General features: G+C 58.7%; 4 protein-coding genes across 10 annotated transcripts; 3 read left to right on the top strand and 1 right to left on the bottom strand.

The window, feature by feature from the left end:
• Window positions 1-1,382: 1,382 nt before the first annotated feature.
• Window positions 1,383-3,670, bottom strand: TMEM205 (transmembrane protein 205). Of its 3 annotated transcripts, none has more exons than XM_058525977.1 (4): window positions 3,567-3,670; window positions 2,983-3,091; window positions 2,716-2,879; window positions 1,383-1,748 (listed from the first exon to the last, which is right to left on the bottom strand). In XM_058525977.1, exons 2-4 carry the CDS (start codon window positions 3,080-3,082, stop codon window positions 1,443-1,445), a joined length of 570 nt encoding a protein of 189 aa, XP_058381960.1. In that variant the 5' UTR covers window positions 3,083-3,091; window positions 3,567-3,670; the 3' UTR covers window positions 1,383-1,442. The 3 variants fall into 3 exon arrangements, with proteins under 3 accessions (XP_058381960.1, XP_058381961.1, XP_058381962.1); XM_058525978.1 differs by having other exon boundaries at window positions 3,542-3,655; XM_058525979.1 differs by lacking the exon at window positions 3,567-3,670 and adding an exon at window positions 3,417-3,530.
• A 253-nt stretch (window positions 3,671-3,923) lies between these two features.
• CCDC159 (coiled-coil domain containing 159) lies at window positions 3,924-9,729 on the top strand. 2 transcript variants are annotated; one of them, XM_058525650.1, is made up of 13 exons: window positions 3,924-4,052; window positions 5,543-5,661; window positions 5,752-5,981; window positions 6,708-6,741; window positions 7,064-7,152; window positions 7,235-7,316; window positions 7,492-7,687; window positions 8,153-8,220; window positions 8,297-8,373; window positions 8,664-8,785; window positions 9,002-9,084; window positions 9,391-9,504; window positions 9,667-9,729. In XM_058525650.1, exons 1-13 carry the CDS (start codon window positions 3,964-3,966, stop codon window positions 9,669-9,671), a joined length of 1,308 nt encoding a protein of 435 aa, XP_058381633.1. In that variant the 5' UTR covers window positions 3,924-3,963; the 3' UTR covers window positions 9,672-9,729. The 2 variants fall into 2 exon arrangements, with proteins under 2 accessions (XP_058381633.1, XP_058381632.1); XM_058525649.1 differs by having other exon boundaries at window positions 9,391-9,671.
• A 1,870-nt stretch (window positions 9,730-11,599) lies between these two features.
• On the top strand, window positions 11,600-18,019 carry PLPPR2 (phospholipid phosphatase related 2). Of its 4 annotated transcripts, none has more exons than XM_058525653.1 (9): window positions 11,600-11,656; window positions 12,357-12,436; window positions 12,973-13,086; window positions 13,211-13,346; window positions 14,139-14,410; window positions 15,333-15,509; window positions 16,089-16,211; window positions 16,515-16,566; window positions 16,700-18,019. In XM_058525653.1, the coding sequence occupies exons 2-9, from the start codon at window positions 12,371-12,373 to the stop codon at window positions 17,041-17,043; spliced, it is 1,284 nt and encodes a 427-aa protein (XP_058381636.1). In that variant the 5' UTR covers window positions 11,600-11,656; window positions 12,357-12,370; the 3' UTR covers window positions 17,044-18,019. The 4 variants fall into 4 exon arrangements, with proteins under 4 accessions (XP_058381636.1, XP_058381634.1, XP_058381638.1 ...); XM_058525651.1 differs by having other exon boundaries at window positions 12,898-13,086; XM_058525655.1 differs by having other exon boundaries at window positions 16,089-16,195; window positions 16,700-16,813.
• Window positions 18,020-22,339: 4,320 nt separating this feature from the next.
• Window positions 22,340-24,329, top strand: SWSAP1 (SWIM-type zinc finger 7 associated protein 1). Its single transcript, XM_058525648.1, has 2 exons — window positions 22,340-22,585; window positions 23,178-24,329. The coding sequence occupies exons 1-2, from the start codon at window positions 22,340-22,342 to the stop codon at window positions 23,679-23,681; spliced, it is 750 nt and encodes a 249-aa protein (XP_058381631.1). The 3' UTR covers window positions 23,682-24,329.
• The last annotated feature ends 73 nt before the right edge of the window (window positions 24,330-24,402 follow it).

Genomic DNA, 24,402 nt, shown 5'->3' with positions numbered 1-24,402 from the left:
CCCCGCCCAGGCGGGGGAGAGGCGCTCCCGGGAGGGCGGGGCGGGGGCGGGGCTGGAGGGGGCGGGGCCCCTGCGGCGTCTGGAGCCCGCCCCCCGCAATAAACATTCCACTTTTCCTGACTCTGTGCAGCGCTCCTGTGCGCACAGCGGTTAAGAGCGTGGACTCCGGCGTCGGGTTCGAATCCCAGCTCCACCGCTTTCTAGCTCGGTCACTTTGGACATGTCACTTAACCTCTCTGGGCCTCAGTTTCCCCATCCCTCAAGCGGTCCAGAACAAGGGTCCGCACCTCACAGGGTTGTGTGGGGGTTCTGCTCTGAGTTAGTGTTTGCAAATGGCAGTGGGCTAGACCCTTTTGCCAAATACTCTTAAGCACCTTTAGAATTAACCACCCTTTTACGGATAAGGAAACTGAAGATCAGAGAGGGGCAGCCCCTTGCCTGAGGACACACAGTAAAGAAATTTGGCATTCAGGCCCGGCTGTGGTCCCGGGATTTTCTTCAAGCCAGCAGGAGAAGATGTGTGTTATAATAGTTCAGGCTTTGCTGGTGTTCGAATCCCAGCTCTACCTGAAGCCACTTGCTGAATTCTGAGCCCCATTGCTTCATGGGAACATGGGTAGCCACCTCCAAGGGCTGCCTCCGGGATGAACTGAGATGACGTGCATCGGTCAGGAAGGGCCAGCATATGCTCAGTGACGGGCAGCCCCAAAGCTTTTGCAGCCCCCACACCCAGAGTTTGCTTCTCGCTCACAGCAGTCATCGTCATGAAGGGAAAAATGTGGCAAATCACACGCTGGCTGGCACACTTCTCTTTGGAAGTGACTTGTGCTGCCTCTGCTCACATTTCATTAGCCAAAGCAAGGCAAGGGGCCACCCCCAATGTCAATGGGCTGGGAAATACGATCGTCCCCTAGGGATCAGAACCAGTTATTGTTACAATTGTACACGGTACTTGCAGTGGTGAGCACCACGCCCAGCACACAGCAGGTGTTCAAAAAATGAGCACCATTAGGGCCCAGCCTGGTGGCCTAGTGGTTAAGTTCGTGTGCTCCACTTCAGTGGCCCGGGGTTCGCAGGTTCGGATCCCGGGCACACACCAACGCACCGCTCATCAAGCCATGCTGTGGTGGTGTCCCATATACAAAATAGAGGACGATGGGGGCAGATGTTATCTCAGGGCCAATCCTCCTCAGCAAAAAAAAAAAGAAAGAAAGAAAGAAAGAAAGAAAGAAAGAAATGAGCACCATTATAGGAAGAGCATAAGGGCTGGAATAGCCGACACTCCAAATATTTGTGCCACAAATGGGGAAACTGAGGCCCTCACGTCTACCCTTGCCCGCTCCTCCCTCTTTTTCCCAGTTGGAGAAAAAGGACAGCAGCCATTTCCAAAGAAGCATTTATTGACATCTGGGGCCCTGGCCGGGACAGAGAGGCAGGGGCTGCTACAGGCTCCTGAGGCCCAGGGCCAGGCCCGCGAGGCAGAGCCCGTTGCTCACGAGGCAGCCGAGATTGCAAACACTGGACAGACCGTGGTACTGGAAGAAGATCTGGCGGAGGGCGGCGTACTTGGGGTCCTGCCCCCGCAGCTGGCGGTAGGGGTCGGGGCCCTGGCGGCTGCCCGGCACCTCCCCGCCCAGGCCCCGCTCCTTCTCCACGGTCTGCAGGGCCCACATGGCAGCCGTGGTGCGGGGCTCCAGCCAGCGGGCGTTGATGGTGGCCAGCGTGAGGCTCAGGAGCAGCAGGCAGAGCTGGGGGGAGAACAAGGTGAGCCACGCCTGGGAGGCAGGAGCGGCCCTAGGGAGGCTCCTTCTGCATCTCAAAGCCCAGAGAGAGATGGGGGACGGCCCTGGGTCAAACCCAGACTAGGGTCCCCAAAAAGTCACCTCTCACACCCTGAAACTGGCTGCTCCTAAGAAAAGGCTCCTTCACCGTGTCCTCTATCCACCTAGAACCTTGTGAATATCCTCTCCTCTAATCCTAGAAGTTTCCAGAACACAGCCTTATCTCCTCCCCTCCTCTGTCCCCCAAAACAGAGTATCTCAGAGCAGAAACTCTTCCCCAAATTGGGACAAAGCACCATGACTGTCCCCTCATTCCCCCAAAACAGAGAGCCTCAGACAGGGCCTGTGTTCTCTAGGGCCCCAGCCCAGACCTCAGAAGCTGACGCTGGGCCCACAGGGAGGAAATAAAAAGTCCTCGAACATCCAGTTACCCATAATCCTCTCCTGTCTCTGTGGGATTACTCTTGAAACACCTGACAGCCTCACCTGCTCCCATCTGAGGAATATAATGGGGGCAGGAGGAGGGCAGGATAGACCAACACTAGATGCAGAGAAGGTTCCTTGCCTTGTGGCTGAGAAGATGTGTGGATGGGGGGTAGGGGAGTGTAAATTCCCAGTCAGGCTGGTTTTTACACAATGAGCTGGGGTCAGTGCCCCAGCCCAGCTGAGTCACCACAGCTTGGCAGCAGGCCCAGCCACGGGGAAGAGAGGGAGCAGCAGCCAGCAGAAGGACACTGGGGGACAGACAGGGCTGCCGGGGATGGTGGTACAGGCTGTGCACTGCTCAAGGGTATTCAGAGCCTAGTTTTGCATCCACCAGGAAGAAGGGGCAGTTTTTGTTTTTTTTTAAATTCTCACAAAAGTGTAGCTATAAGTGCTCAGTGGGGTCCCGGGAACAAGTCCCCAGAGGGTAGTGGAGCCCAAGCCCACATACCTGGCTGGCCTCCCAGAATGTGAGCTGAGCCCAGGCGCGCTGTGGTGCCAAGATGCAGAGGTTGACGAAGGCACAGGCCATGGAGATGTGAAAGTAGAAAGGAAAGAGTTTGCTCTGCACGAGGCCGAAGGTATGTCTGGGAACGCCTCGGAAAAGCACGAAGCCTGGGGGGTGCAGGGGATCACACGTCTATTAGGACACTTCTAGGTCCCCCCTCATTCCTGTCCCCACCTGGGTACCCATGACGCCCAGGCCGAGGGTCCCTACCTGAGGCAAAGGTCACCCACATTTGCATGCCCCAGGCCCCGGACAAGACCAGTAGATGGACCACCTTAGTCAGGCTTCCCAAGTTCCCGCCTTCCTCCATCTTGCAGGCCTGGGAAGGAGGTAGCGGGTGGCTCAGAGCTTGACCTTGCCCCGTGGCCTTCGGACCCCGTGAGCCTGCTCAGGGTCGCGGCCAATCCAGCAGAGATCCAGGGAGAGCAGGCCAGGCATAGGGGCTGGGAAGGTCCAGAGCTGTCCTGTGACAACCCCCGACCCCGTCTCCCCAAATGTCAGCCCCCAAGATCTCAGGCTCTCTGGACCCCAACATCCATGCCACCTCCGAGATCCCCAAATTTCAGCCCCAGAAACTCAAGCTTGCAGCCCTAGGTTTTCAGAGATCACCCCAGTGGCTCCCAAATATCACCCCAGGGACCCACTTCGAACAGCAAAGACTCCTGCTCTCATAACAGGATCCCAGCTCTCACGACGAAGATCCCCAGAGCACTGCCAGAGACCCCATGTAATCCTGGGAAACCCCAAATCTCATCCCGGGGACACCGACCCCACCACTGGACGTCAACTCGCACCACCCAGGAGGCCGAGACCAGAGGCTGAATCTGGGGGGCCAGGCGGGCTGAACTCCGTTCCTCACTCCCGCGCTCCCGAGTGGCCCGCGGGCCTCCTCGGTCACCTCCCCTCATGGGGCCAAGAACTCGTCCCGCCTCCCACCTAAGCCCGAAGCCAATCGGATCGCAGATCTGCCGCCTCCTGTACCGCCTCTTAGATATCGACTAATCAACTAGCGGAAACCAGCTGGAATCCCGCCCCCTCGCGGGCTTTTATCCAATTACAGCGCGGCTCCTGAGATCGCGGAAGCGGGAAGGCGCCAATGAGGCCTTGGGCTGCCTCGGCGGGGGCGGAGCTAAAATGCCAGCCACACCCCTCTCTGTGACTCTGCCTTTGAGCTCTGCGCGTTTTAATACGATGGTGTCCCCACGGGGTCAAATTTCAGCGTCACAGCTGGGGACTGGCTTCGCGGTCCCCGATGGGAGAGCAGGAGCAGGTGGTATGTGGTAGGTGGGGGTCGAAAGCGGTCGGGAGCCTGGCGGGCGCAGGATTCACGGCCTGGGGGCGGGGCCCAGGCTAATGACCCCGCCCCCTTCCCTCCAGAATTCTCCCCGGACGGGCAAGGGGGGAACAGCTGATGTGGGCTCGACTGGGGACGCGCCTGCATTTGGCGCTCAGAAATGCGCCTTCCCTTTTCCCCTCCAAGGCTCCCAGGGCTCCCATGGTCCCCAGGTCCCAGGTTCTCGGCGTGACATCCAAGGACAAACACTGAGCTTCCCACTACCGTATGTCAGGCACTGGCATGGATTCATGTACTTAATCACAAGGACGCGTGAAGGTGGATAGTATGACATCCCATTTTTATAGTTGGGGAGGCACAGAGAGGTTCAGTAACTCTTCCAGCATCACACAGCTGGGAAGGGGCAGAGCTAGGATTTGAACCCAGGCTATCCAGCTGGAGGGTCTCCTTGCTTAATCATCGTGCTGTACATGCTCACAGGATGTGAGGGCCTCCCTGAGGCAGTGACTCTTGAAGCGGTAGCCTAGAACATTTCAGGCAAAAGAATAACTCCTACATCCCAGGGTGGGTGTGAAGACCCGGTGAGTGCTTAGGGTGGTGCCCAGCACTCAGTAAAGTGCTCAGAAAATATGAGCTGAAAAAAGGATTAAGGAAGATTTTGCAGAGGAGATGCTGAATAGGGTTTTGAAGGGTGCATAGGAGTCTTCCAGGAGGTCTGGGCCGGAAGAAGGATACCAGAGGGCCTAGCAAGTGTGATATCTAGAAGAAGAGAAAGGCCTAGAGTGTGGCATTTCTGGTTGAGTGTGGCTAAGGATGAGATGCCCTTCACCTGGAAATTTTTCCAGGCAGCCCTGCCCCAGGTTTGTCCATCTGTGCCAGCCCTGACTACCCTGGAAAGGCAAGGAGTGTGAATGTGAGACACAGAGCTGAGTTCTTTCCTGTTCCCAGCCTCACCTAGCACAGGCCTGGGCCCCAATTCAGCTAATATTTATTGAATTGATAGGTCCTGCCTCTCTTGCTCACACTCTGTGGCTCCCATCTACCTGGGGAGCCAGGTCCAAACTCCCCTGCCTGGCTTTCAGTGCCCCCTTGTGCTGCCCTGCCAACCTCCTGCTACTTCCTCTGGGACCCTGCCTCAGCCATCCTGAATTTCCCAGCACTTGGTTCCACCTTCCAAGTGTGCACACGCTGCCTCCTGCCAGGAGCTCCCTTTCTGTAGGGCCAAATGTTAAGATCCTTTTTTTCTTGTAGGCTCTTCTGAGGCCTCACTTCCTCCTGTGGGGTCTTCTGAGTCCTTCTCACTGCCCAGCCCACCCCCTGGGGGCTGGGATCATCTTTCGTCCAGTTGGGGTTCCTATCCACAAGTGAGAGGCCCTGTGTTCAGAGCCGAGGCCTCTCTGGGGCATCAGGGAGGGTCTGGGAGTGTTGGGACATGGGGACTGGTCTCAGTGCAGCCCCCTGTCCCCCTCCTGGAAGCGACCCTCTTCTGGCCGGCCTGCCCCGGGACCCCGACTTCTCCAGGCCCTGCCTCTGCTCCCCTCCCTCACCCTCCAACGTGGGTTTACCTGCTAACAGGAAGAGTGACACGTACTCGGGTTTGTTGAGGGACTGCCCTGGGGGGTGGGGAGCAGGGAGGAGCTGGAGTGCTCTGGGTTGGCCCTCAGGAAGCCCCCCGCTGTCCCCAGCCTCTTCCTCGGACAAGACCTTGGATTATATGGTTCACTGGTCCAGGACCCCGGAGCCAGACGCCTTGGGGCCGGCTGCTTCCGAGAACACAGTGACCAGTGGAGACTGGAAGGCAGGGAGGGACTCGAGGCCTCGGTCGCACGGGTCTCCCCTCGTCCCCAACCCAGACTCACAGGAGCATTGTAATGACCAGGACCTTCTGAAGAGGCAACACAACGTCATCACTAAGGTCATTCCTACCTCGAAACCCCTTCCTGCCGCACTGCTGTAGGGCTTGCGGGGGGGAGGCTGTGGGGACAGAGGGGTCCTCCTCCAGAACCCTCCCATGGTGTGTCCTCAGCGCCCAGAATGGCACCCAGCGCACAGCAGGCTGGCACTAAAAGTGTCTTAAATGCATAGATGAAGGAATGAATGGAACAGACGTGTGCTTGGGTATCTTAGTGGGGTCTTGTCTGTGATTGTCTGTGGGTGTCACTGCCTGTGTGTGTGTGGTTGTGGTTGTGTGTCTGAGATGGGTGTGACTGGATGCCCTGGGTCTTATGACTTAGCGTGCGTGGCTGTGTCTGAGGTTGTGTGCCTGTGTGGCTGGGGTTGTGTTTCAATGACAGTGTGTGGTTGTGTGTTATTGGTGTCCATTGCAAACGTTGTCACTGTCCTTTGCCCCTAAGTAGGAGGGCCATTACCTGAGCCCAAGCCAGAGACGGGGCTCCACAGGGCGTGTGCTGTCAGGGGCAGCCCACAGGCCCGCACAGGTAGGGGACAAGCCACACAAGTGCACTTCTGAGCATGTGCAGGCCAGGGGGGTGCATGCATGTGCCTAGAGGCAGCTTTACCTGCACTCCAGCTCTGGGACACTCAGAACTCAGCAGACCCAGCTCCTGTCCATACCCCCACACTGGGTTGGGGTGAGCGGAGAGGCAGCCAGGGATGAATTTCTGCTGTCCCCCTTCTCTAGAAGCCCTTGGAGACCAACTCTTCCAAAGTCAAAGGTGAGAACCCTTCCTGCCAACAAGACCGTGTGCGGAAAGCCTGCCAGTTCCTACCTCCACCCTCTGCCCCCGTATTGGCGGACCTCCACCATTGCCACTCACTCATTCCTGCCCCTCGTCAGCTGACTTTTGCCCTTGCCCTTGCCCTCCATCCCTGTCTCTGACCTTGACCCCTACTCCTGTCTCTACCTCAGCCCTGGCAAACCTCCGCGGCTCCTTAAGTTGCCCCCTCGCCCTCCCCTGAGCCTCCGGTGACCTCTGCCCTGCTCTTGCCCCTGCCCCCACCCCCCCAGCCTCTGCTGACCCTCACCTCTGCCCATAGTTAAGTCCCTCATGATGATTCCCGACTCGCAGAAGCTCCTGCGATGCGAGCTGGAGTCCCTCAAGACCCAGCTACAGGCCCAGACCAAGGTGAGCCGCCTCGGCCCGGCCCCCGGCAACCTCTGCCCCTGCCCCCCCCACTCCTGCCCCTAGGCCTGACCTCTGCCCCCAGGCTTTCGAGTTCCTAAACCACTCAGTGACCATGCTGGAGAAGGAGAGCTGTCTGCAGCAGATCAAGATCCAACAGCTTGAAGGTAAGGACGGGCCGAGGGTCAAGGGCAGGCTGGAGGCTGCTCAGCCGCGTCAGGGTGGGAGAAGTCGGGTGAGTCTGGGTTCGGAGTCGGGGTCGGCCAGGGTTAGGGCGAGCTGGGTTTAAAGCTGGGCTCAGCGTGTGGTTGGGGCTCAGGCAGGGTCCTACCCGATCTGCAGAGGTGCTGAGCCCCCTGAACCGCCAGACGGACAAGGAAGGTCACAAGTGGGGCACGGAGCAGGGCCGGGAGGAGCTGTATGGGGCGCTGGCGCAAGGCCTGCAGGGGCTGCGGAAGACCCTCCGGGACAGTGAGGAGGGGCAGCGGGCCCGCACCACCCGCTGCCTGCAGCTGCTGGCCCAGGAGATCCGGGACAGGTGGGCGATGCCCGGAGGGCAGCCTGGAGGCTGCGGGAGGGAAGGGAGGCCAGGGAGAGGGAACTGAGGGCGGGGTGCAGGACACGGCAGAGGCCTGGGGAAGGGGGACTGGGGGCCCTGGGAGGCCTGGGGGCTAAGAGGAAGGGATGGAGAGAGACGGGAGGCAGTGGGGGAGATGCGGGAGACTGGGAGGCTAGAAGGCAGGGAAGACAGGGAGCGGGGGGGGGGGGGGGGGTGGGATGGGGAGGGAGGCCAGGGGGTGGCGTGGGAAGCTGGAGGGAGGGGAGGTTGATGGGGGCAGAGGCTGGGGGTGTGGGGGGTCGGGGGGAGCAGAAGACGGGGAGATGGAGGCCAGGATGAGAGACTGGTGCTTGAAAAGACTCCGATCTGTTGAGGAGGCAGGCAGGCAAATGGGAGCCAGGGGCTGGGCGGGGCGTGTGGGTCCAGGCTGCACTGTCCCCTCAGCAAGAAGTTCCTGTGGGAGGAGCTGCAGCTGCTGCGGGAGGAGGTGACCTTCATCTATCAAAAGCTTCGTGAGTGCCCGGAGCCCACAGCCAGGAGGGGGGTCCTTCTGCTGCCCCGGCCCCCCTGAGTCCCCTCCCCCTACAGAGGCGCAGGAGGAGGAGATCACAGACAACCTGGTGAACATCCAGAAGATGCAGAAGACGCAGGTGAAGTGCCGCAAGGTGAGTGGACGGGACGAGCACCCTGCGTGAGTTGGGGGTGTGGGGACCTCTGCTGGCCTCCACCGTTGGACTGGAGCCAGAAGGCCTGGGTTCAAGTCTCAGCTCTGCCGCTTACTGCTGGGTGACTGTGGGCAAGTTTCTTTGCCTCTCTGGGCCTCAATGTCCTCATCTGTATAATGGGCGTAACAACACATCCCTACCTGAAGGTGCGTGTAGCAAGTGCTGTGGAATGGTTACCTGTCACCAGCATCATCGTTACTATTGCTCTCCTCTCGTCCCCCCGGCCCCAGGTCCTGACTAAGATAAAGCAGCAGGGGTGTGAGACATCCAGCTGGCCAGAGACCGAGCAGATGCCACCAGGAGGCAATGGCTCCTGGAGGGATGACCTCCAGAAGGAGCTGAGTGACATATGGTGATGCCCAGCTCCTCTGTCACCTCTGACCCCCGACCCTCATCTGCCCCACCCTCCCCCAATCAGATCAAGCAGCAACCACCCGAACCTGGAACCCATCTTAGTCCAGACCTCTCTCTCCTCTGCCCCTGCCCCCACTACAGTCCCCTGCCCCAGCCCTGAACAGTCCAGAGTCTCCCGGGACCCCCAGCTCCCCAGCTCCCCACCTCCCCACAGGTCCGCTGTGCACGTGCTGCAAAACTCCTTTGACAGCCTCACCCTGTCCTCGGGGGGCCACCCCAGGGCCGCAAGCCTCAGAGGTGAGGGGTCATTCTCCAGCTTCATGCATGGCGGTCACGTTCAGAAGCTATATTTGGGGGGCACATCTGTTGGGTCTTATTCTGGGGTCACCTTAAGGAGTCCCTGGAGGTTTCATCCAAGGGTCACTCAGGTTCACTGGGATCTTTGTAAAGATCAATGGGGTCAAATTCAAGGGTCATTGAGGTCGTATTTGTTGGCACATTGGGTCACATTCAAGGGACCCTGGTTTATATTCAGAGGCCACTCAAAGGTCGTATTCTGGGTTCAAGCATGAAGGGTCAGAATGGCACCTATCCCTCCTACAGGCTACAAGGGACACCGATGCCTGAGCCCACCACTTCCCTCCTGGGATTCAGACTCGGACTCTGACCCGGACCCTTCCCAGGCACGGTTCAGCAAGAACTGCTCCTTCCCACCTGGTGCGGATCCTCCTCTGCCCCACCCATCCTTCCCCTCCTGGCCTGCCCTGCAGTCCCACAGTCTGCACCCTCCCAGCTCCCAACCTGGCGTCTGCTTCCTCACCTCCAGCCCTGGGGTCCCCGGGACCGGGCCAGGCTCCGACCCCCCCTCTGTCTCCGCAGCCTGAGCAGCCGGGACTGCTCTCCCCGAAGACCCCTCCAGAGAGAAAATAAACTAGCCGAGACCTTCCTCCACCGTGGACTGTTGCTCCTGCTGTGCCTGTGCCTGGGAACGACCCCCCCACCCCCACCGGTTTACTCCCCAGTGTTGGGGAGCGTGCAGAGACCACAGGGCCTGTTCGGGATGTCTGGGCCTGGGGTCAGGGGAGAGTGTGAGGCTAGATTTAGTACATGACAAGATCAGAGGGCAGTCTGTCCAGACATGATGGACCAGACTAGCCACCAGCCTTTCTTTCTGGGGGGCCCTGGCGATCTGGCCTGCTGGCCCTGCTGCCCAAATGGGGGAACTGAGGTCCAGGGAGGTCTCGGCCCAGGGTCGCGCTCTGACAGCCCGCCCGCCTCTTCCCCTCAGCCTCCCCCCACCGCCCAGGGTCCTCCCTGTCAACCTTCGTTCTTCATTCTCTCCCGAATCTGTTCTAACGCGCCCCGCCCAGAGAGCAGCCTAGGCCCCGCCCCGGATTACGCTAATAAGGCGCTGCGAGGCCCCGCCCCACGGTGTATGCAAATAAGGCGCCTGGAGACCCCGCCCCTCGGCCGGCCGCGGAGTCTGCGCGGCGCGGGCGGCACGGCCCTCGGCCTCTCCATCTCTCCGTCCGCACACCGGGCCGGCTGTCTGTCTGTCCGTCCCGCCGCGCCGGGGCTGTCTAGGCGGAGTCGGGGCTCAGGCGGCGGCAGCCTCGACCCGGTGAGGGGGAGGGGCGTGGGGCGACCCCTGCACCCCCTCTCGCGGACTCCTGATCCCCGGTCTGTCTGTCTGTCCGGCCGGGGTTCGGTCCCCTGCAGGTCCAGCGCGGGGAGGGGGAGGGGAGGCGGCGAGCTGGGGCTGGGGGAGGGGAGTGTGGGGAGGGGACCCCAGCCGGGGTCTTGAGAAGCCAAGCGGCGGTGGGGAGGGTGACTGTGATTATGTGGTTGTCATTAGGTGTCAGTGTGTGGTTGTGTAACTGTCACTGTGTGGCTTCGGGGGTGTCCGTGTGGTGTGTGTGTGTGCTTGTGTCTCCTGTGGCTGTCATTGTGTGGCTGTCGTCGTGGGTATCACCCTGCGGGTGTGTGTGGCTGTGTTGTGTGACTGCTCTCACCGTGACTGTGTGGCTGTCTTGGTGTCTGGATGGCTGTGTGCCTATGACTGTCGTGATGTGGCTGCTGTGGTGTGTTCCTTCTGATGGTGTGCGGGGCCCGTTTTTGTGTTCCGATGTGTGGCTGTGTGGCTCTGTGTGTGAGTCTGTCATGGTCCACGTTTGTGCCCGTGGGTGGCCATGTGGCTGAGGTTGTGGATGGCACCGTGTCTACCTATGTCTGTCAGTGTGGACGAGAGACTGTTAACGTGTGTGGCTGTCACTGAGTGCCTTGTAACGGGGGGTGTGATGCTGTGGCCGGTTCTGTGACCCCCATTGTGTGTGGTGCCTCTCTTTTTGATGTGCCTCTTAAGTGTGTTGACAGCCCTAGGTCTATGTCCCTGACGGTGGTGGGGTGAGGGCTCCTGTGGGGCAGTATGTGGGGCTTCGAGGTGTGTGAAGGACCTCCTGTTGTGCCCCTGTGACTGTGTGTGTGGGGGGGGTTAGTTGTTTGATCTGTGTGGGTGTCTGTGACAGGCCGTGTGCACACTGTGCCGTGTGTGTGTGTGAGTGTGGTATTTGAGATGGAGGCTGTGGCTGAGTTGTGAACTCTGGGGGTGCCAGCGTGTCTGATTGTGTCTCTGGGAGGGTCAGGGAGCTGTGGCCAGGTGGGCACCTGGGATCTCTGGCGACCCTCACCCCCTATGTCACACCTCAGAGCAAGCTGCGTGGATGGGGCACTGGATGCAGAGCGCCTGGGGGCCTCAGGTTCCACATCTGTGCAATGGGGGTGACCATCCCTGCCCTGCCAGCCGCCAGGAGCGGCTGTGAGTCTGTGGGTGTGGTGGCGGCCTGTGGGAAGCCATAGGGCCCTTTCACAGGTGAGCTCAGCTGGGAGAATGGGTCAGGCAGCTGGGACTGTGTTGGCCCCTCTGTGCTGGACTTGGGGGAGGGGGAGCACGTCGGGGGGAGATAGATCCAGGGAGGCAGATGGGCTGGGAGGAGGGGGAAGGAGGGAGAGAGGGAGAGGCAGCTGAGCGAGAAGGAGGGCCTGGCCATCAGCCCGAACCAGTCAGGCTCGTCCCATGGGGACTGGAGAGAGGTGCGCCTGCGGGCCGTGGGGGGTGGCTCCTGGCGGGGGTGGGGGACACAGAGCATGGGGTCCCCTGTAAAGCGTGTTGGGAAAGAGGATGGGGTCCCCTAAAAACTAGTGCTGGGGAGGACCCTTCTAAATGGACCTTTCTCTCTGGGGGAGGGGTCCCCATTAAGCTGGAGAAGTCTTCTGAAGGCCCAAGGGAGGGGTGCCGCTTGGTAAGGGGGACAGGCCTTCCTAAAAGGTATGGGATGGGAATCTCTGGTGTAGGCTGTGGGGGGAGAAGACCGCTATAGAATCGGAGGTCCCGGGCAGAGGCTGAGCTGAGCCGCTTGTTCAGGGGAGGCCGGTGCCCGAATGGGCAGGGGCGTGGCCAGAAGGCTCAGGGGGCGGGCCCCGGGCTCCTTGGTAGTAGTGCGTGGGGCCGGGGGTGTGGCCAGAGGACTTCGCCCCGCCCTGGCGGCCCCACTCCCTCCCCACCTCCGCAGGCCAGCCCTTCACCATGGCGGGAGGGAGACCGCAGCTGAAGAGGAGTTTCTCCATCATTCCCTGCTTTGTCTTTGTGGAGGTGAGGAGGCCGGTATCCCCCAGACTGCCAGGGGGAGGAGGCGCATTCAGAAGTGTCAGTCCGGGGCTCCAACCCCGCTCTGCCCATCCTTACTGCGGGCGCCTCACGTACCCTCCTGAGCCTCAGTTTTCTCATCTGTCAAATGGGCATAATTAGAATCCCTCTCTTCTAGGGCTGTTATGAAGGTAAAATGTATTAATTCGGGGAAGAGGTTTAGTATGACGCCCTGGCCACAGTAAGGGTTATACCTGTGAGAGCTGCCCCTGGCCCTTCTCTCGCCCCCCTTCCCCTCCTCTCTCTGTCTCTCTGTCTTTTGATCTCCTTCAGTCTTGATCTCTCTGTCTCTCTCTCCCTTGTCTCTGTCTCTCTCCATCTCTGTCTGTGTCTCCGTGGCCCCGGCTTGGGCCTGACCCTCTCTCTTCTCTGTCTGTCTTTCTTTTCCGGCCCTGGCTGGGCGGCAGTCGGTGCTTCTGGGCGTCGTGGTCCTGCTCGCTTACCGCCTGGAGTTCACAGACACCTTCCCCGTGCACACCCAGGGCTTCTTCTGCTATGACAGTACCTACGCCAAGCCCTACCCCGGGCCTGAGGCTGCCAGCCGAGCGCCTCCTGCACTCATCTACGCCCTGGTCACTGCTGGACCCACCCTCACGGTGAGACAGCGGGTAGCCTGTCAGACTGTGGGGAGGACCTCCCAGGAGGCGGCGGGGCCAGGTGGAGGTGGGCCAAGGGCTGGGCTTGAAGGCCAGGAAGACCCCGCCTTGGTCTTGCCCACAGATCCTGCTGGGGGAGCTGGCGCGTGCCTTTTTCCCAGCGCCGCCTTCCACCATCCCCATCATCGGGGAGAGCACCATCGTGTCTGGGGCCTGCTGCCGCTTCAGCCCCCCGCTGCGGAGGCTGGTCCGCTTCCTGGGTGAGTGACGCAGCCAGGGGTCAGAGAGATGTAAGCCAGGCTCAGCCATTATAAGAATTCCAGGGGCAAGAGGGCCTAGAATTGCCAGGATGGCGACTTGAAGGGGCAAAAAGGACTTGGGCTCAGGCCAGACATAGTGAAGGTTTTAGGGACACAGGTGGGGCCTAAGCCAACCATAATGGCAGCTGTAAGAGGAGGTCCCCAAATTGCCACAAGGAGAGTCTCAGGCGGAAAAGGGGGACACAGGTGCAGGCCAAACAGCAGGGGCCCTGGAGCAGGAGATGAGACCCCGGCTGTGCTTCAGAGTGGTCCCAAGCCACAAGGGGTGGCCGTGGGCTAGGGGAGGGGCAGAGCTCATCCTAACAGTGATCCCTGCGGCAGAGGGCGGGGGATCCAACTCTGCCTGATCAGTGATCCAGGGGAAGTGTGATCAACTCAGTAATAGCGAGTCCAGGGGCGGGTATAAAGAAGCCCAGAAATGCCATCCGGGGTGTCCTAGGAGGTCCTGGCATGGGCCCGATCCTGATGTAACGCTGTTGAGGGGTCCCAGCCCAGCTGTAATGGGGTTCCAGGGAGGGCCCACTCCTGACATAGTGGTAATCCCAGAGGGACAGAGGCAGGTGTACTGTAATGAGGGTCACAGGGGCGAGAGGCCCAGAGTGCCATCATGGTGGTCCCGAGGGAAGAGGACCGTAGACAAGAGGCCCAGATGGGCCATAAGGGGGCTCACAGGAGGAGGGTCACTGGGGCATCAGGGACCAGGCATGAACCCCCTCCCCCACCCCACCCCAGGGGTCTACTCCTTCGGCCTCTTCACCACGACCATCTTCGCCAACGCGGGACAGGTGGTGACCGGTAACCCCACGCCGCACTTCCTGTCCGTGTGCCGCCCCAACTACACGGCCCTGGGCTGCCCGCCGCCCTCGCCCGACCGGCCGGGGCCCGACCGCTTCGTCACCGACCAGGGTGCCTGCGCCGGCAGCCCCAGCCTGGTGGCCGCTGCGCGCCGCGCCTTCCCCTGCAAGGACGCGGCCCTTTGTGCCTACGCCGTCACCTACACAGCGGTGAGCCCCGAATTGGAGGCGCGGCGGTGGGGGGTGCCCGGTGGGCAGGAGGCCACCTGGGCTGGAGTCTCCAGTTCCCCGGCGGGGTGAGGCCACGCCCCGCGCTGTGACTCCGCCCCCAGGGCGGAGTCTGCCGCTTGGAGACCCTGGCTCCTCCCCTCGGATCCTGGCCACGCCCCCGAGTCTGATGTGCTGTTTTGGACTGCCCCTTGGTGTCTGGCCACGCTTCCTGACGCAGTAATGCCACGCCCGAGGAGCCTGTTGGCTCCGCCCTGTGGGACCAGGATACCTTCCCTGGAGCCTAGCCATGTCCCCAGGATGCTACAGGTCCTGGATAATGGCTGGGAGACTGGGCGGGGGGGCTTTCAGCTCCGCCCCCCTGGGGTCTTCATCCCGCCCCATCCTCGCCCTTCATTGACCTGGCCACACGCCTGACTCTACTCGGCTGAGACTTCATGACTCTGTCCCTGCTGTTCCCTGGTCGCGTCTCCTGTTGTTTCGACTCCTTTTTTTGGTGTTGGGACTTCTAACCCTGTCGGTGGTCCCCTGGCGTCTGGGGACTCCACCTCCTGGGCTTCCTGGACCCACCCCTTTGGCATTAACTCCACCCTCTGCTTCTGTGGCCCAGCAAGCGTCTTTCCCCATCTGTGACTGGTCCCCGGGAGACCTGGGCCCCAGACCCTGTCCACTGCTCTTTGGTTCTCTGGCCACGCCTCCAGCCTTGCAGGGGCCCACCAGGAGTCCATGAGTCATCCTCTGAACGCCTGACCCCCTGGCTCAGTTCTCCGGAGCCCCCGGCCCCACCCCAGCCCCAATGCCGCTCCTGGGGATTCTGGCCACAGCCCCTAGCCCCGAACGCAGTGGCCACTTGGGTTCAGCAGCTGCGTTGCCACGTGGCCCCTGAGCAGCTCTGCTCCCACAGATGTACGTGACTCTCGTGTTCCGCGTGAAGGGCTCGCGCCTGGTCAAACCCTCGCTCTGCCTGGCCCTGCTGTGCCCCGCCTTCCTGGTGGGCGTGGTCCGCGTGGCCGAGTACCGCAACCACTGGTCCGACGTGCTAGCCGGCTTCCTGACCGGGGCCGCCATCGCCACCTTTCTGGTGAGCCCGCTTCACACCCATGGTGGTACGGGAGACCCTCCATCAGGTCCCGAGAGGCAGGACTGACCGCATGATGGTGAAGGGTGTGGATTTTGTGTGACCTTGGGCAAGTCCCTTACCCTTACCTTGCCTGGATGGTCTCATCTGTGAAATGGGATAACAGGACTGGGACCACGCTCGAGGGAGGCCCTCGCTTTGAGCGTAACATTTAAGGGTGCCCCAAACAGTGATCAAGATAAATAATATTTTAATGAAACATTTTTAAAAATCAACATTAATGTAAAAACCCCATAATGTACAAAATATCAAACATTTACATGAAGACGGGATCCCGCCTGTGCACAACTCGGCCTTATTCGCCTCCCCCTCGTCCCAGCCCTGTGGAATGAATAATAATAGTACCCACCTCTTAGTAAAGTGCAGAGAATGGTGCCTGGCACATAGTAAGCACCGTAAAAATGTTTGCTGTTTTCGAAAACCTGAGCCTCAGTTTCTGTATCTGAAAAATGGATATGGTATTTACACAACTCTCACCTTATTGGCCTCAGGCCTCAACATGCCCCTCTCCCCCTGTCCCAGGTCACCTGCGTCGTGCACAACTTCCAGAGCCGGCCACCCTCTGGCCGAAGGCTCTCCCCCTGGGAGGACCTGGGCCAAGCCCCCACCATGGACAGCCCCCTCGAAAAGTTAAGTGTAGCCCAGGTAAGGGGGGCCGGGGGCTGCTCCCGGCTGGAGAGGGTGGTGGGTGGAGGGGGACCAAGGAGGCAGGAAGTCAGGCGAGAGGTGGGGGTCTCAGGGCCATGGGGAGGTGAAGGGATGGCTCATCTCTGTGGACATAGGTCCTGGGGACAGTCCCACAGGATGGAAGGCTGTGCCCCTCTCTCCCTCCCAAGGGGACATTGGTTGCCTTTTCCATTGGGCTCACTGCCTGATGAGCCCCTCGTGGCTGTGGCCGGCAGGGCCCGGGGGGCCGCTAGCCCCTTCCTTCTGCCTCTTTTGTCTCAGGAACCCGAGGCCTGCAGGCCGCATTCGACACCGGCACGGCTCACCCCATCCAGTGAGTGTCGAGGGAGTGGGAGGATAAACGGAGGGACTTCCAGATGGCAGTCCCTGCCGCAGAGGTCTCGCGTATGCTCTCGTGGCCCCTACCGAGCTTTCTGATCCCCTGACCTGTGACTCCTGACCCCTAGAGCCGCAGAACTGCGCCCGCCGTGGCCACCTGATCCCCAGCTGCGTGTCCTCCAGGGCCCCAGCCATGTGTTCGTCGCCCCGTGTGCCCCGCCCTCGACTGAGGTCTGAGCCGACTCCCCTGCCGCTGCCCCTGCCTCTGCCCGCACCCACCCCCACCCAGGGCCCCTCGCCCTCCTCCCCTGGGCCTGGGGGGCCGGGTGGGGGTGGCGGCCGTGGCCGGAAGCTGCTGCTGCCCACGCCCCTGCTGCGGGACCTGTACACCCTTAGCGGACTCTATCCCTCCCCCTTCCACCGGGACAACTTCAGCCCTTACCTCTTTGCCAGCCGTGACCACCTGCTGTGAGTTCCCACCGCCCACCCACAATCCGCCCTGTCCCCATTTCCTCCCTGCCACACGTGTGTGTGCGTGTGCTGTGTGAGTGCCAAAGCCCCGGTCCCCGAACCAGCCAGGCCCGGACATCAGAGGAGGGCTGGAAGGACACTTGGGGGACCCCCTGCCTCTCTTGTCCCCCTGGGACATCCAAGTGGGCATAACTGGGAGGTGGGCCCTTGCCCCTAGGATTGCCCTTTTAAGGGCCTAAGCCTGACCCCAGTGGCCATTGCCCAGCCAATGGGAGCCCCCAGTTCTCAGAATTCTAACCAAAAGGAGTTTCCAGCAGCCAATGGGAGCCTCCCTCTCACTTCTTAGAATCCTTAGACAAGAGGGCAACTCCGGCCAGTGTTGAGCGTCTGAACATGGAATAGGAGTCCTTGGTTTTCAGAATTTCTAGGGTGGGTGGGTATGATACCAGTCAATGGGGGACCGCCCATGGCCAAGCACGTGCAAGGGAGAGGAGGGAGATGGGGTCATCCTTTGTCATCGGGTGCTCTCTCCTCAGTATCAGAGAGTCCAGCCAGAGGGTGGGGGGCAGGATCCCCCGCAGCGGGGACCTCGGGGCACCCGTTCCCCCTAGCCCCTCCCCCACATGTACCCTCTCCCCCAGTCCCTCCTAACTCCCTCCTTATGCAGGGCTTGCCCCAGTTCAAAGGTTTTGGGGTTCAGGGTGCTGTGTGTCTTCTTGCCTGTGTCCACGTCACCCCAAACCCTTTTGTTATTTATTACGGCTGTGGGAAAGGACTTTTTTTTTTCTTGGAACCCACCCCTCTTCTTCACACTGCCCCCCATGCCTCAGCCTCCTGCAGCTGTGCCATCATAGGGGGCATGGGTGGAGCAGAGAGGGCTCCCCCTCCCTGGGCACTCAAAGGCAGTGGGCAGAGGAGACACTGCCCCCCTTTCCTGCCCTCTCCTTATCTTTAATAAAGACCTGTTTGTAACAGAAGTGTGGCCACCTGTCTTCCTCTCCCAGGTGGCGAGATGTGGAGGACTTAAATCTGCGTCTGGGTGTCTGTGGGGCTGGGTGGGGGTGTATTGTCCCAGTGTGTCCGAGGGCGATTGTGGAGAGACAGTGTGGAGTCGTGGGGCTAGCGACTTGGGTTTAAATCCTGGCTCAGCATTTCCTGGTTGTGTGGCCTCAGGAAAGTTAATTAACCTCTCTGTGCCCTTGTTTCTTCATCTGTCGATGTGAACGGCCCCACAAGCCACACGTGAGGCTCACGGTGATGGGCCTCACGTGACTGTCTTCCCCTGGCAGCTGGCCTGCTTCTGGCCACAGCCAGGGTGCAGAGGGCATAGGGTGACGGGACCCTGAGGGTCCTGATAGCAAAGGGGGATGCTGAGGGCACTAGGAACCTCTAGCTGAACCCCTGGCTGCAGGGATGAGAGCAGGGGTTCTGATTGTGAGCTTGTGCTGAGTCCCAACCGTTGAGGGCCCAACAGAGACCAGGGAGGGCAGGAGGGGCAGGGAGTCACTGACCCCGCCCCCCACGGCTCTGCGGGGCTTCAGACAGGCAATTCAGGGCACAGAGTCATCCAGGAACCAGGAAAGGGGAGTCTGCTTCCCTTCCCCCTCATTCGTTCATTCAACAAACACTGCAGAGCACCTACTGTATGGTGCTGTTTCGCTAGGCACAGGCGCTAAGACACAAATTCCTGCCCTCACAGAGCTCGCATTCTAACATGTGAGAGACAGACAATAAACAAGATAAATAAGTTTTATACAGAGCCACAATCCTAAATCTTAAAAAGGTCTGACAACCAAAAATTGTTTTGTAACTCATTTGTGCATGAGGTTATGTGAGGCTGATATGAGGTTATGTGTAGCTCTTATTTATTTAACATGTGAATATTCTTGTTTTGCTGCAGATAAAGCGTTTGATTTGGGGATGTTATCCTAGGACCCACTAGGGGCTTATGCAATACATAGTATTTACACGACAGTACCTTTTGAAAATCTGAATAAGTCTGAATTCCAAACTCTAAGATCAAGGATTTAGGTCAAGGATTGGGATCTCTGATATGTTGAATATTGATAAGTGGTAAGGAGAAAATTCAAGCTAGAGAAGGCAATGGGGCAACTATGGGATGGGGACACGGTTTGCAACTTAAAGAGGATGATCAGGGTCCTTGTCTCTGAAGTGATGGCGCTGGAGATGAGGTGTGAAGGTGGAGAGGGAAGGAGACATGAAAACATCAGGGGTGGAGGGAGAAGCGTTCCAGGCAGAGGGGAGAGCAAGCACCAAGGCCCTGAGGTGGGAACGTGCCTGCTGTGGTCCGGGAGGTGAGGACACCCGTGTGGCTGGAGGGGAGTGAGCGAGGGGGAGGTGATGGTGCTGATGTGGGGCACGGGGAAGGAGATGGGAGCATGAGAGGGCTGGAGGCAGAGGAAAGAGAGAATCCGCTTCACCGACCAGAGCTCCTATTTCCAGGGGTCGCATCCCTGAGACCCATGGTCCCCCTGTCGTACAGCTGCCTCCACGCGGGCCAGGAAAGAAGCAAAACTTCAGCACGGCGGACAGCGCCTCCTGGCCAGCCCACCTGGCGCTGTCCATGGTTCTGATGTTAAACGGGGGCCAAGAAAGGGTAAAGTGGGGGCTAGAGAGGGTGGCGACAGCAGCCCTGGCCTTGCCCACACCCCCATCCCAGGATGGATAATGTCAGGTAGAGAACCCAGACTAAGGTGTACTTGCTTATTCAAAAACCTCATCAACGTGCCCCCGTGGGGGTCTCACATCTTAAACTCAACTCGATCGAATCTGAGCTCCAGTTTAGGAAGTAAGTCAGACCATGATCCTCTTTTGCTCAAACCCTCTCATGGCTCCCCATGGCACTCTAAGTAAAAACCAAAGTTCTCCCGATGCCTCAGGGCCTTTGCACTTGCCAGTGTCTCCATCTGGAATGCTCTTCCCCCACATTTCTGCATGGTTCACTCACCTCCTTTAAGCCTTTTCTCAAATGTCACCTTCTCACTGAGGCCTGTCCCTGCCACCCTATCCAAAATGTCAAAAAAAAAAACAAAACTGGCCCTTCTGACTTCCCTCCCCTCTGCAAACTTTTTTTGGCATACATTTATCATCTGCTCATAGACTATTTAAACTGATTTGGCACACAGTAGGTGCTCAATAAGTGTCTGCTAAATGAATGAACTAATCACTCAGGATGCTGATAAACCAGGAAGAAGCACAGACTGGCCCTGAGCTGTCCACTTCCCGGTCCCCTCATCCTTCAGTCCTCCTCCTCCGGGAAGCCCCTCTATGGCAAGGGTCCTACTGTCAGGATATGAAGATGGGATTCTGAGAAGTGAGAGAAAGAAGCACTGTGTGCATGAGAGATATGCCAAACACCTGCATCTCTGCCAGTGTACCCACTCAGCCTACATTTATGAGCACCTACTGTGTGCCAGGCCCTGTTCTAGGCACTGGGGACCCAGCAGTGAACAAAACAGAGACCCTATCCTGGTGGATATGACATTGTAGTCAGGAGAGAGGCAATAAAACCCAAATAAAAATACATAACGTTGGAAGGGTTAAGTTATTCGAAGAGAAATAAAAATGGAGACACAAAGAATGAAGGGTGTGCGATTTTACACATGTGGTCAGGGAGAGCCTCTCTGAGTAGGTGATATTCGAGCAGAGATCTGAATGGAATGGGAAAATGAGCCACAGGGATATCTTCGAGCTGAGGGCTCTCAGCAAGGGAACAGCGAGTGCAGTGGGGCTGTGTTCAGCATGCTCCCGTGTATGCGACTGTGCGGGACTGTGTGACACGGGTGTCCTTACTGAGTGCTTGTGCATTTGGGGTGTTGCAAAGTGAGGGGTTGTGCATCTTTTGGGGGGGCTGAGGCGGTGCGTCTGACAAGGCAGTATAACAGTGTACCGTGTGTGTGTGTGTAAAGAGCTGTAGGCACATCAGCTGAAAGGAAACGTGACTATGTGTGTGTAGCGGCAATGGTATGGTTGTATTAGAGTGTGTTCTGGCGTGTGTGCAAGGGAAGGGATGTGGGGCATGAATGTGGGAGAGAGTGTGTATGGGATGCTTCGTGTCAGGGTAGGACAGGGCTGCGAGCATGTGGGTGATGGGATTCTGGAAGCAGAATATATACAGAGATGCCGTGGTGTGTGTGTGTGTGTAGAGTGGTGTGGGGGTGCCGGCTGTGTGAGTGGGTGGATTGGGGGATGTTGTGGAGCTGTGTTCTGGCCCCAGAGGGAGAGAGAAAGCCCAGGAAATCTCAGTTCGCCTTGCCCCTGGGTCTCCTGGCAACGGCACCACTTTGAAGTTACCAAGAGACAGAGTTGCCAGGGCAACAGGGGCGTGAGTGGCAGCTCTGGGGCGAAGTCTGGGTGAGGAGACCCAGCCAGCGATCACTCGATCGCTCACCTTGTTCCTCCTTCTCTCCCAGTTTCTCATCAATCCCACCTTCCTTTCTTCATTCATTTACTTAATGAGCACATGTTGAGGATCTACAATGAGCTAGTCACTGTTCCGGGCGCCGGAGATACCGAAATGAGCAAGACAAACAAGATCCCTGCCGTGGCTCTCCCTCAGTCTCCCCGGCCCTGTCTCTGTGTTGCCCAGTGCCTTCTTTGGTCTATGGTCTTGCCTTCCCCCGTACCCCGAGCAGGACCCAAGGAACCCCCAGGGCAATGAGGAAGACAGTTGAGAGCCCTCTCCTCACAGCCCCTCAGAGATGGCTGCTGCTGTTTTGCACACGAATGTCGCCAAGCCTGCAGCCCCAGACACACACTTGTGCGGGTACTCGGGTGCAGAGAGACACGAGCACACAGCTCATCCATCCCTCCACTTCTCCATTGTCACTGGGTGACCTCAGCGGAAACACACACAGACACATGCCCATCACGATATTCCTCTGAGACATCAGGAGCTCCATTTTACAGGTGAGCAAACTGAGGCTAGGAGACTTTAAATAATATGTCAGCGATTAGGGCTTGCTCCCTCCAACTCTCAACCCTTTTATCTGTCTGATTAGCTGACTAGTTCAAAATAATAGTATTCGTGCTGCTTCCCTCAGCAGCTCACCTAAGGGAAGGAAGAGCCTTTTCTCCCTCAAACGCCCGCATTCCTCCTCCCTCAGACTAGGCGATTTGCCGCTTCACCAGGGGAGGAGCTAGCAAAAGCCGATCTACCGTTGATGGACAGATCCATGCACCAGTGGAGACGCTAAATGCGCTGTAACCAATGATGCCTCGTCTTGGGCGGGATTAAGGGCAGGAACGGCCGCCGATTGGACAGAGTTACATTCCGAATGGCGGAGACGCTGAGGCGGGTGCTAAGCCGGGGCAGCGCCGCCGGGTCCGGGGAGAACACAGCCGAGGCTGGGCCGCCTTTGCTGCTGCTCGGCGGTCCCGGCTCTGGAAAGACAGCGCTGCTATTCGCGGCGGCCCTGGAGGCGGCAGGGGAGGGCCGAGGGCCCGTCCTCTTCCTGACCCGGAGGCCTCTGCAAAGCCTGCCTCGCGGGACGGGGGCAGCGCTCGACCACCTGCGCCTGCAGGTAACCGAGGGCGGGATCAGAGGCGGGCCAGCCAGTGGCGGGGCGGATCGACGATTGAGTGACAGGTAGACAGACCAATGGCGGGGACGAAGGGAGGACGAGCCGGAGCAGCCATTTTGGGGCGGAGTCAGGAACGAGCCGGGGGGGGGGACCATGCGAAGTTTAGTTAAGATTGACTGAAATGCCGTCCAATGATGGAGCGGAGTTAGCGAAAGGGTGGAGTCAGGGGCGAGCAAGGGGCGGGGCTAAGCTTAGGTCTAGCCTGGACACGAGTTGGTACCAGTGGAACTGAGTCAATGGTGGGGTCACACTGGGGACGCCACGGGTGGGTTTTCCGTGGAAAGACTGCCCTAGAGATTTGGCAAAAAGACACACCTGTTTTCAGCTAATACCAGGCAGTGATGAGTGCTGGATAATAAGAGGGGGAGAGGGCAAAAGAATATTGGATCACTGTGAACTGCTTCACTCTGGTACCAGCTGTCCGGGCAGTGAGCGCCTTGTCCAGGAAATTATGCAAGGAAGCGGGGCTGCTATAGCTGGGAATCTGGCTTCCTGTGCTGAATCTGGCCCTTTCCTTCTTTTCTCCCTCTAGAAGATCCGCCTCCAGTACCCACCCTCGACCCGTGAGCTTCTCCAGCTCCTGTGCTCTGCTCATGAGGCCCGGGGGCCAGCCCCCTCCCTCCTGCTGCTCGATGGCCTGGAGGAGTACCTAGCTGAAGACCGGGGGCCCCAGGAAGCCGCCTACCTGGCTGCCCTGCTTCTGGACACAGCTGCCCACTTTAGCCACCGAATTGGGCCTGGTGGTGGCTGTGGGCTCATTGTGACCCTCCAGACCCAGGAGGAGGGAGACATTGGGGACGCCCTGCAGCTGTCACTGCTCCAGCGGTATTTCCCTGCCCAGTGCTGGCTGCAGCCAGATGCACCAGGCCCAGGACAGCACCGCCTCCGAGCCAGCCTGGAGCCAGGTGGGCTGGGCCCCAGGGCAGAGTGGTGGGTGACTTTCCGACCAGATGGAGAGATGACAGTCACCCCGTGGCCTACCCAGGCTGGCGACCCCAGCTCAGACAAGGGTTCAAGCTCTGGAGGGCAGCCTTGAGCTTTGGTATGTGACAACCTCTCTATGCCTTGGTTTCCTGTGTCTGGAATACTTCCCCCAGGGAAATGTGCAGATTCCAAGACCTAAAGAATGTAAAGTGCTTTTTCTCTTTTAAAAGTAGCATTACTGTGTACATATTATGCTCAATCAACATATTGTTTCGTTTTGCTATTTTGAACTTTATAAAAAGAGTTTCGTGATAAATGTAATCTTATGAGACTTCCTTTTCTCCCACTCAGCATCGTTACTAAGACTCAGCCACATTTTCTAGTGCATTCCTTTTTCCCTACTGGGTATAGTTCCAGTATACCCCAATTTAATCATCAGATTGACTTATTTACTGCTCTGAACATTCTTGCACACATGTCCTGGTGCATGTGTGTGAGAGTTTTTAGGGTATATACCTAGAAGTGGGATTCCTGGAGCAGAAGATATGCATATGTTCAGCTTTCCTAGGTTATATGAAACTTTAAAAAAATGATTAAACCAGAACTCCCATGGAGCCACTTGGTGACACTTAGTGTCATCAGAGTACTTTCTTTGAACAGGGCCTGTCACAGAATAAAGCCCTATGAATTAATGTTATTATTATTAGTGGCAGAGACAAGCTAGAGGTTCATGAAACAGCATTCCTCTGGATGCACAGCTAAACTACATTTCCCAGCAGTTTGTGGGACTAGCTGGGGGGGGGGGGTCACATGACTGTTTTTGGCCAGTGGGA

This window comes from Diceros bicornis, chromosome 30 (assembly GCF_020826845.1).
Source record: "Diceros bicornis minor isolate mBicDic1 chromosome 30, mDicBic1.mat.cur, whole genome shotgun sequence".
Taxonomy (NCBI): domain Eukaryota; kingdom Metazoa; phylum Chordata; class Mammalia; order Perissodactyla; family Rhinocerotidae; genus Diceros; species Diceros bicornis.
The sequence above is the reverse complement of the archived record's forward strand: the minus strand, read 5'-3'. Positions and strand labels throughout refer to the sequence as shown.